Genomic DNA, 12,316 nt, shown 5'->3' with positions numbered 1-12,316 from the left:
ATTCTAATGATTTATGTATTTGCCAGACAACATTACAAAATGCCTCAATCAATATTTGCCACAAACACACGCACACACTTAGAAGAATGAGCAGAGATTCGTGCTGCGTGTATGTTGAGCAATAAACTTAATTATGTGCCGGCTGAATCGTATACTTGATATAGAGACAATCAAAAGTATGTTGGCACACACAACTCAATTACCAGTTGTTAGTCAACTCAACATACACACAATCGCACACACATACACTTGCACTTGCTGAGTTGCACTTGAAAAGTGTTGCCTACATTTTGGTGTTAACCGAGAAGTTTTTAAATAAAATGTCAACTGGCTGCTGCTGCTGCTGGAAAAGCAATTATAAGACCGAAATTTGAAAGCCACAGTGGGAAACATTTCAAACATTTCATTTGAATGGCAAAGCATTCAAACCGCAGCCAAGATGAATTACAATTCTATAACTGTCACACAGCGGCTAACCCAAAAGTCTATGTCTTCCCGCACCCCCTCAAGGGTTACCCCCTCTCTCTTTTGTATCAGTGTGTGTGTGTGTGCGTAATTTAAATTTCGAATTTGTAAAAGTCGCATAAATCAAAATAATGGCGCAAGGGCTGCCTGCTACCTCCCAGCTGCCAGCCCGGCTGCTGCTGAATGATTAATCAGTGCGAGAAGTAAATTGAATTTCAAATAAATCAAATGAAGGACTACGAAGTGGAGAGCTGAGAGCTCAAAGTTGGGGGCGTGGCGCTAAGACAAATGAACAATTTTATAGTCAAATTGAAAAAGCTGACCAAAAACTGCACTTCAAGCTCAAATGAATACATTCAAGCATTGCAATTTATCCACGTTTTTGGAAATTTGCCGCAAACATTGAAAATGTTGTGGTTCCATTAAGCTTGAAGTACCTATTCAGATACATATGAATTATATACCTACATAAATATATATTTCATCTTGGGTGTGTTGAGGTTTGCTCGTATTTAGTTTTGCGTTTAGCAGAGTTTGCGCACGCCGTGTGATTAATGGTTGGTTTTCGGTTTGGACCAAAACTTTTGCCACCGGAAAGGAAACTCGGCTAGCGCAAACCGCAAGCCAGACAGAGATAGAGAAAAGCCAAGTGTGTGTGTGTATATGTGTCAGTGTGAGAACGCCAAAAGGCAAAACATGCACAAAAAGCAAATAGCCAAAAACAGGCAGGCAAGCAAACAAGGCAGAAAGCCAGCAATCCAACAAACCAACAAGGCAACAACTCCCTGACCCCAAAGAATCCATTGTTGCTAAATATATTTTCACATTTTTGCAATTTTCCCCCCATTGAGAGCGTGCGACTTTTTCAAGGCTCATTGGCACTGGACACGACGAGCTAATGATGCTGTTGCTGTTGCTGTTGCCGTTGCCTTTGCCGTTGCCACTTGCCAGTCCTCTCTCGCTGTTCACATTATGAAATTGCAATTATGCCGAGTACATTGAAGACTTATGAAGAGTGCCAGCCAATTGGCTGGGACAATTATGAAGGCCGGCAAACATTTAAGCTTATTAAATATAATTAAGTTGCGACTCCCCAAACGCGTCGGTCGCCAGTGCGAAGAACCATCGTGCAATTATGCAAATTGTTTTTAAGGAAAACTGCATGTGCACTAAAAGATTCATAAAGGCGGCAGTGGCGGTGGCCACCACAATAACAACAACAACAACAAGGCGCACAGGAGATGCCCCAGCAGGGCAGCCAGACAGCAATCAACGCACTCGGCTGCATTCAATGCAAGATTACTGACTGCGTCTGGGCGTGGTCGCCCAACATTTACTTTGCTTTTGCTTTTGTTGTCCCGCTTATTTCTTGCTCTACTGCTGCCGCTGATGCTGCTCCTCCTTGCAATTTACATAAGTTTCTTGTTTTTGTGCCATAAATTACAATTGCTGCCCTCTCACAGTGGCTGCAAAGACGCAGGCACGCATAAGGGCATTCAGAGCATATACTATACATATATGTAGGAAAACCCACACCCACAGGACATGGGACACAACACAGAGCTAACATAACACACACAGCAGCGCAGCGCAGACAGGACACGAGGCGGCACACGCACCAAACGGCACAGGCCACATATGCGATGCGATGGGCCTGTAATCAACAGAAGACGCATCCTGTGCCAGCTGTGCGCCAAGTAGAAAACTCCGCCACACGAGACGCACACAAACAACAATAAGCGCAACTTGACACCATCCAATGATCACTAGCAAGTTACCCTAGAAATCTCTATAGGTTGAAAAATCAATTCAATCAATTTTAATTAATAGTGTGAGTTTAAATGAAGTAAAATATGTTTTATTATTTATTAATTTTAAACGATTGCATTTCAACATTTTTTTAAATAAATTTACAGTTTCTGAATTACATAAATTGTAATTAAATAATAAGGAAAAGTCTGAAAATACTTTAATATTATATTAAAATTTTAAATAACTTCATTTAAACATTAAATTTTGTATTTTCAGTTTCTGAATCAACATTAGAAATAGAATATAACAAATTAACAATTAAGTTTAATTATTTATTAAATTGATTTTAATTAAATAATATTTAATTCAAATACAATTATCTTCCCTCAAAAGTTGAATACTTTTCAAAGCGAAAAACATTTCACCTTTAATATACTATTAATAACAATCAATAACTATAATAGCTCCAAATATTAAACCTACATGGCTTATGAAGAAATAGGTTTGCCTTTAATTATATTAAACTGCAATTTTGAAGGAGTAAATGTTTAAAAATTAAAGACTTCAAGAAATTCATATACTTACGTGCTCACATAATGTCTGTAGAAATTTCAATTGCACTGCATAAATAATTTAGTAATTACGCAGTAAATTCAAAAAAATAATTAAATCGTTTTCCTTATAATCTAAATATTTAAGCACATCAAAAATTCGGACTTTTTTCCTTTTTTTCATTTTTTACAACGCGTGTATTCTTTTGAGCCACGACTTCCGCCAGCTCTATAATTTAATGCCGTGTCAGCTAATATTCCCTCGGCAACTAACATTGCTTAGTAGTCATGCGTGGAAAATATGTAACGCAATTTCTGCTCATATAAATTTGTAGGTCGCTGACAACAACAAGAACAACATGAATAACGAGAAAAAGAATAAAAACAAAAGCGGCCCAAAACAAAAACAGCAGGAAACAAAAGTAGCCAGAAGGGGGAAGGAACTTGATTACATTGTGGAACACACTATATCATAAATTGAAAAGAGATGCAAACAATATTAAGGAATTTAATATTTAGAGTAAAAATTACCGTGTAGAAATCTAGGGCTTTAAAACTTTATAAAATTGTTGCCAAAACCAAACATAAAGGGCGAAGAGTTGTTGTCTTTGGGTGCCTCTCTGTTAATGCCGAGCCTCGGGGCAGCGCGCAAAAGTTCCAGTTGGACAGTTCATTGGTGTGGGCCAAGGAAGCCAACGAGATGCTACAGGGCCAGAGGACAAGGGTAGCTATAGGAGCAATGGGAGCAGGAATCTGAGAGCTGGTAGCTGATATAGCTGCTAGCTGGTAGCTGGGAGCCTGTCGCAGCAGCCACGTAAGCACGTTTTAAATTGAATTTCGCTGTAAGGCAAGAGCCGTGCATGTCAGCATAACTGACGCACTGCGGCTGCAAGTGGACAAGCACATAACAAATAAAATGTGTGTGGCAGCATTAAAATGTTGTCTCCTACACGAGAGAGAGAGAGAGAGAGAGAGAGAGAGAGAGAGAGAGAGCGAGTGACAAGCTTTGGCATCTCTATGTAGACACAATAATAATAGGAGAGAAAAATCGAAACTATTTAACACATTTAAAATGCTGATCGATTCGCTGCGCTGTCCCATAATAACAATTGGAAATTGCCATAAATAAGAGGCAATCATAATACATTATAATGATAATAATAATAGTAATAATAATGATGGCAATAATAAAACCAACGGGCCGTATATAAAATTAAATTAAGTATCAATCATACGACGTGTTGAACCATTGACATTATTATAATTAAAATGACTATGAATGAGCATTGGCAGACTATGTATGCAAATAAAATCAATGGCTATTAAGAGCGATTAAATTAAGGCGTAGTGACAAATAATTTACAAGCCTTTACACACAGTGCATAGACGACTGTTGAATGCTCTCAACTTTATTTAAACTGAAGATTCAAGGTTGAATTCCTATTTTGATTTATTTGCGCATGTTTCGGCAACGATTTTGGGGCAGAGGCCAATTGTTACGACTTATATGGTTTTGTGGCCTAGCGCTTCTTCAACTATGAACAAATACAGTTTTATTGTTTCTATTGTTGCGCTGCAACATTTAGAGGTTATTACTGCTATTCTTGTTGTTGTTGTTGTTGTTGGAATGACAGCAGCAACAGCAGCAGACTAAGCGTGGAACGCAAGTAATTTGCAAAAATTTAATCATGCCACAGCTGCCGCAGGGCGCACAAGAAAACAAAAAGGCAAAAAAATAAAAACTCGCATACAGGCTGAGGAACATGCCACGCCCACTCCTCGCTTTGCATGTGTGCAGTAGTCGCGAGTTGTTTTTGTTGTTGTTGCTGTCGCAGTTGTTGTGGCCTCCGTCTATTGTTATTTTACTAGTGTGGAATGCATTTTTGTATGCCTCGTTTTGTTTTCCATTTTTATCTTTTGTTCAACTGCCTCCTTTCTAGTTTTTTTCCCTCCCATTTTTTTTTTTGTTTTTGTCTTTGTTTTGTTGTATAAAATGAAATATAATTGTAAACTGAAAAACGGCAGTCAGCAGGCAGCCGCAGGTAACAGGCAATGCCGATTTTTTTGTTTCGTTGACTACCTTTATTTATGGCCCTAAATTGAAAATAAAAACAATACGTGTAACTCGATGAACTGCATTCAATGAACAAGTAATACAATCGATAAGCTATGAAATATTTCAACTGCAAATAATTTAAAATGACAATATGGCATTACATAGTTAAGACACCCGCAATTAGAGCAATGAATACACGATAACAGGGCGATGAGGGAGCATTAAATATGCATGCTACAGATGTCAACAGACAAAATGTGAAAAATCCAATAATAATAATAAAAAAAAGGTAATGTAAATATTGACTTGTGACTCGACAACGCAAAACATCAATTAATTATGAGGAGCTTAAAAGGTCAAATTACATGTGTCCTCTTCTAAATTAATTACACTTTTTTGTTCTACTGCCGCAAACTAATTGCTGCTGATATTTTTCAAAATCAATTTCCCAGCAATTGCGCCAAGTCATCATGATGTTACGACTTTCTGACTCGGCTAAAAATAACAAAGATAGCACAAAAAGAAAAACTTAAAAATATATATATAGAAATGTAAGCATCACTTTTGCGAAAAGAAGAAGAAATTGGAGAGTTTTTGTTTGCTGGAATGGGGAAAGCTGTACGTAGTACGTACGTAATCAAGTGAGATCAAGAGTAATGGCTTTTTTGTGTGCTAGGCGCGCAATTTTTAAATGCATTAAAAAGTGTTACGCTCGAGTGCCGCACATTTATCACACACACATATTGCATAGAGAGCAGCCCAACTACCACCCCCAACCCCATCCCAAGCTAGCGAGAGCGGGACATGTATAATGGAAAAATCGCATTTAAATTGTTTGGCGCACAATAAATTGTTATAATTCATCACTCACGAGGCGAGTCGAGTTCGTTCGAGACTGAAGTTCGTCGTTTGGCTTTTCGCCGTACACTTGATAAATTGATTGACTTCAATTGAAATGAATTGAATTGCTGGCCTATGAAACGAAATTGTATATAGAAAAACATGCCATAACAAATTATGATACTTTCACTGCGACACAGCGATGGCAATGCCGATGGCGACTAGGCGTCGTATGAGTGATATCAATTGCGAGCACATCGCATGACAGGCACTTTATTAGGTTTTCCCAGTTCATTTGCATGCCTTTTTTTCTCCATTGCGTATGCTGGCCACATACTTCCCAAGCTCCCTAAAAGTGAGGAAAAGAAAATTGGTAACTCAAAAAAAGAAATTGACAGACAGCGAAATCACAAAATACCATTAATTTTAAGCAGTCAATCAAAATTGCCAACTTGAAGTCGATTATATTATGCTAATGAATATAAAGGCGGCTCCTCCTAGCAGCGTCTCTATTAAAACTCAAAGATACAGAGTGTCTTCTAAGTGGCGCACAGCAGGTGGCAGCTGTCCAGACAAAAGTCATCAACTATCAACATTATTCATTATTATTTATTATCGACAACAGCACATGTGGCGTATACGTCATGTGCAATCATTTCTCATAGCAGACACGTGCTCGTTCTATGTCGTGATTTGAACTATAGTACATATGTCCCTCTCGGTCAACTACAAAATGAATGTTTGTAGTACTATTTTGTAGGATAACTGTTTGGTCATGTGTGTGCATCGAGTTGATTGTGCGCTTTAATTAAGTGCGGCTTAATTGGGGTTTTTGAAACAAATTAATGAAATTATACCATACGCCTTTATTTGTATTTATAAAGCTGTCATTAGCGTGTAACTGGCTCAAATGACATACAAATTAAGTTATGTCCTGGGGCGAGAGAAGGCACTTAACATGGTTTACACTAGCAGAGAGGCAGACGAGGCAGGCAGATAGAGAGAAATAGATCCAGACTCCAAGTGCTTTGTCAACTCAATTAATTGTTGATTTATATTTTGAGCACACATTTGTTTGCTTGTGCTGAGCTGCGCTGCGCTGCTGCCCTGCAGGCCAAAATATTTGCTTATGCAAATTGTGTTTAATTAATACACAAACAATTGACGTTATTCTCTCGATGTTTGTTGCTGTTGTTGCCAGGCACTTTAAACGCTGCGGTCAATGTGTGTTGAAGAAGAGTGCTTGCTGCTTACTGCCGTTAAATTTTGAAATGTGCGGTTGCCGGCATTAATTTGGCAGTCAGCCACAGAAAACAGACAAAAGCCGCAGGTTGTTGTGGTTGGTAACCTTTGAACTGACAGCAACACACTGGCAAAACACTGACAACTCCAAAACTAAAAGCTGCTTAATGGCATGAGGCAGCATCATCACCAACAGCAACTCGAACAGCAACAACAATTGTAACATGGTCTAGTTACCGCCTCTGGGCGCGATTATCTGTGCCACACAGTTGAATAGTTGGCATTCTTAAAGCCTGGCCAGCAGCAGCAACAAGCTTCGAGAGCAACCAATGCAATTAAAGCCAGAGCACAACAAGCTCTGCATATCAATGTGCAAGTTTGGTTGTATCCGTACAACTGTGTATGTGTGTTGTGCGTGTGTGTGTGTGAGTATTGTGTGTGTGCCAGTTACCGTACACGTAACGTTTAAAAACTCGTTTAGACATGTTGCTTTTTCCCAAACCAAAATTGTAGTTCTTCGCATTGGCATAGCAACTTTTCTATACTCTACTCTTCAGAATTTTACAAGATTGTATATTTGCTATCCATAGGGTGGAAGTGTATTATAATTTTGCGCCGTCAATCAATTTCCGAACCCATAAGGTCAACAGCCGACCATCTCCGCCTACCCGTCTGTCTGTCTGTCTGCCTGTCCGTCCGTATTAACACTTATAACTTAGAGACTATAAGAGATTGAGACATAATTTTTTTCGACAGCACTTGCTATTTTTGCACGCAGATCAAGTTTGTTTCAAATTTTCGCCATGCCCACTTACGCCCCTGCAAATAAACAAAAAACGCTTACAAAAAAAAACTCAAACAATCTGCAATGTTTAGTGGTACGGTATACGGTATATTTCAAATGTAGTACTATATATACCAATTACAGCATTCGGAATATTTTATTATTTTGTGGTTTATGAATTTGGTATATTTTAAGAATAATTATCTATGACTACATTAAATATCATTGTATATTTAATAGAATTGACTAAATACTTGCCGGAATTTACAAGATTTTCATATGTAGCTCGACAAAGTGTCTGTACATGTTGAGTTGCCCTGAAACCTGGCTATAAAAATGGAAATTTGAAAAATGCCACGCTTGACTGGCATACTCACACACACAAGTTTATACACACACATACAGAGAATGCTTTGCATACATATATAAAACATGTTTTGGCACACAAAAACCCAAAATGAAAAACACAAAAAATAAACGCAGAAGAGAAAATAAAAATGCTATGAAAAACTGTTGAACGGAATTCAAATATCAAACACGCTTCTTTACTTTGCCGCCATTTTCTATGCTGATGATTGTGTGTGTATTTGTGTACCTGCTGTCTCCTTTCCCTCCCACACATCGCGCTGTGTGTGTGAATTTAAGTGCGCGCCTAGATTTATGCAACATTTGATTTGCATATTGTGAGCGCACGAAATGAAAGTAAATAAAACCACGCATCGTGCCAAGTGCAAAAATAGTTAATAAAATTTATTGTTTATTTGTTCTATTATAGCTATTGGGCGGTTACCAACATCGATTACATCCATTCAAGGACCAGCAATCGTGTCTTTATGATGATATTCTGTGTGTGGTCCGCCTCGGTGATTGTGTCATTGGCGCCGCAATTTGGCTGGAAAGATCCAGACTATCTGCAACGCATCGAACAACAGAAATGCATGGTCTCACAGGATGTGGCCTATCAGGTGCGTTAATTAAGCCGAGTACCGAGCGATGATGTCATCATCATTTTACCTATTTATTCTCTCTGTAGGTATTTGCCACCTGTTGCACATTCTATGTGCCGCTGCTCGTAATTCTGGCGTTGTATTGGAAAATATATCAGACGGCAAGGAAACGCATTCACCGACGTCGACCGCGACCCGTCGATGTGGCGGCCAATAATAATCAGGTAAGTGCGAGCGCACAATATGTGCGTTTAACCAGACAATCTCAATGCGATAGGCATTTGCGGTGTCAGCTCTTTAGTGTACAGGATGCGGCAATCCGCACGTGACTTGCCAACTTGTGGCAGAGCACCCTGTACATAGCTCGACTTAAGTTGCTGTCGGAGACCGCAGCACAATTTCCAATGCAACCAAGCTTTGTAATTATGCACTTAAATGAAGTTAATCGCGAAGACAGCCACAAAATCGATCCGAGACAAAGGTCAACCTATACAGCTTCAGCTGAGAGTTGTTGCCAAAGCAAAACCAAACTCAAGAGCCAAGCGAAACCAATGCACGAAAGCCTTTAGCTAAATATGCTCATAACATATGCATGGACTTAAGGCAAGCCTGGCTGTCACGATGGATGTGTACGAGTACGTCTTGGGCTTTGGGCCAAATGTAATTAGGCAGCTTCTCAGCCTCATTCAAGTGTGTTTAAAAATGCATTTTGCCAAATTTTCTTTTTGCCCTTGCTCGTCGCCCCCCTGCAGCGCTCTGCTTTTAAAAGCCAACTCATTTGGAAGTCCGGCAAGAAGTTAAACGAAAAGTGCTTACCCAAAAAACCTACTAGCCAAGAGGGCATTTGGTCAGTGTTGAGTTCTTCTACCACGTCTTTTGTTGTTGCTCTTGCTCTTTGCCACGTATGTACAGTGGCGAGCAAAATTGAGTGCATGTTCAGAACTCAGACTTTCGTCACCCACAAAATCATAACCACACAAGATAATCCAAAAATTTTTTTTGTTTTATTTTGATTATTTAATTCTTAATAAATTTTAAGCAAAAACAATCATGAAAGAGATAAATTCGAGGAGATTTACAGTAAAAACGAAAAAAACCCGCATAAACTCAATTTTGCACGTTTCTAGAAGTTTTAATTATTAATATAATATTAATATTTTGTCCAAAGACCTTTGTTTGTGATAACTTCCTGTACACGGTCAGGCATGCTCTCTACCAAATTTTCAATAATATCTTTGGGAATACGTCTCCATTCAGCTTCAACACGCTCCCAGAGGTTGCCCATATTTGATGGAGCTGCTTCGTATTGCCCGAGCCGTCTTTTCACGATTGACCAAAGATTTTCAATCGGATTGAGGTCGGGACTTTGTGCTGGCCATTCCATTAATTTAAAAGGTTGCTTTTCAATCCATCCCTTAACAATTTTGGCCGTGTGCTTCGGATCCCCATCTTGTTGAAAACAATTTCCTTTTCGGGATAAGCACATTTCTCAATAAAATTGGGAAGATTGGTCTGTAAGACTTGTAGGTAGTCCTCCTTCCGCATAATACCTTCTATTAACTGTAGAGGGCCAACATGCCACCACGTGAAGCATCCCCAAACCATAATACTTCCACCACCATGTTTTACAGTTTGTTTTACATGGTGTCTTTGGATACGATCTCCGGGTCTACGCCAGCAATATTGCTTTCCGTCGGACTGAAAACGGTTAAATTTGGACTCGTCAGACCAGATAACACGTTTCCAATCATCCACAGTCCAATTTTTGTGTGCCCTTGCAAATTTCAATCGCGCTTTAACATTTTAACGGATAATGCAGGTTTGTTTTTTTTCACACTTGCAATATACCCAATGTCTCGCAGCGCTCTTCTAGCTGTCCATTCGCTAACACTCTTGTTGATAGCCAAGGAAGCCCCTTTGGTGTTAGAAGCTTGTTCTTCCTCATTTCCGACATCATCAGTCGAGCATCTGACTCCTTCAATAATTTTTTGCGACCTGCGACTTGCGCTTTGGGAGTCACATTCCGCCTCTTTTGAACAGCGATTACCGCCGATTGGCTTATACCGAGCCTCTTCGAAATTACACGCGATGTACAACCATTCTCGGTCAGGCTAACTACATTATTTTCGATATCTTCAGATAATTTTCGCATTTTTATGCTAGCAAATTTTCAACAATTTATTTATAATTGCAAGCTAGTCTGAAGCACATTTAATCTGTGCTACGAACATCAAGAATAATAGAAAATCAAAAATAACGGTGAATCTTTCCGATTTGTGCTGATAAGAAGAGTAAGAAGCGAAAATAGGCGAAAAAGTGCCTACGTGCAAAATTGAGTTTATGCGGGTTTTTTTCGTTTTTACTGTAAATCTCCTCGAATTTATCTCTTTCATGATTGTTTTTGCTTAAAATTTATTAAGAATTAAATAATCAAAATAAAACAAAAAAAATTTTTGGATTATCTTGTGTGGTTATGATTTTGTGGGTGACGAAAGTCTGAGTTCTGAACATACACTCAATTTTGCTCGCCACTGTATGTGTGCCTGTATGTGTGTGTGCATGCAGACTGATAAATTTTAAAGGGTTTGCTGAATTGCGTTTTCGTGTCTGTAATATCTTACCTTTATGAAATACCCTAACACGAGTTTGGTTAAATGACATTTTCAGACCTGTTTGTCGAAGGAGGTGCACTTTTTTTATAATTATTTATTTATCATTTTTAATACCATAAGTATTTCTGTATTTTCTAATGTATACTTTCAAATAATACTAAATTTACATTTTACTCAATTCATGCCATCAAATTAATTGATGTATTTTTCATTACGTATTTTAGTGTTCACAATTTTCATTCTGTTGATAAATCATCTTAATCAAATATATATTTTTTTACATTCGATGCTTCCTAATGATTTGCCACATTTTGTAATAAACTCAATTTAAAAGCAATATTAATAATTTATGTGCTTAATAATGAATTTAATTAAAAAAATTTGCCTTGTGCTTTAATGATTTGCCATATTTCATTATTCAACTGATTTCATAATTGTATTTCATTTTTATAATCTCTCATTTGTATACTTGTTTCTTGAAAAATATATAATTTATTTAATTAAATTTTCATATTTTATAATTAAATTAAATTCTTAGTTGCTATATAATTGATTTTAAGCTTTCGAAAATTTCATTTTCTTGTTTCTTAATGATTCACCATATTTCATAACTAAAATAAATTGAATAAATTGAAATTAAATGTTCCAATACTACAAATATTGCAAAATAAAATTAAACTCTATGTTGCAATAATAATTTATGCATTTAATATTACGTTTTTACTTCTCAAAATTTGCATTTTGTATGCACTTATATTTGAATATAGTATATGTTGTATTTATTCAAAGTTTCTTTATGATATACCATATTTTATATTGCAACAATAATTTACTGATTTAATAATATGTTCTTATTATAAAAAGTTTACATTTTGTATGTACTTATAGTTCAATAACATTTGCATATTTTTTCATTTATTTCAAGCTTCTTAATGAAACCAGATATTATGTTGTCTCTTTTTATTTTCTTCTGCAGAGCATTACGACTTCGATCTGCGGTTCTATTTCGCATTTCATTTTTTCTAACTACAGATTATTTTTCTTTTTGGTGTCCAGTGCTGGCACAT

General features: G+C 37.4%; 1 protein-coding gene across 2 annotated transcripts in view; it reads left to right on the top strand.

Annotated features, from left to right (window-relative positions):
- LOC132788525 (5-hydroxytryptamine receptor 2A) overlaps nt 1-12,316 on the top strand; it is a 73,650-nt gene that overhangs the window by 45,172 nt on the left and 16,162 nt on the right. For both annotated transcript variants that reach the window (XM_060795985.1, XM_060795983.1), the window contains exons 6-7: nt 8,466-8,655; nt 8,724-8,861. In XM_060795985.1, coding sequence (XP_060651968.1) covers nt 8,466-8,655; nt 8,724-8,861 — 328 coding nt within the window. The remainder of the gene's footprint in view (nt 1-8,465; nt 8,656-8,723; nt 8,862-12,316) is intronic.

Source organism: Drosophila nasuta, chromosome 3 (genome assembly GCF_023558535.2).
Source record: "Drosophila nasuta strain 15112-1781.00 chromosome 3, ASM2355853v1, whole genome shotgun sequence".
NCBI lineage: Eukaryota > Metazoa > Arthropoda > Insecta > Diptera > Drosophilidae > Drosophila > Drosophila nasuta.
This window is presented reverse-complemented; position numbering and strand designations above follow the sequence as displayed.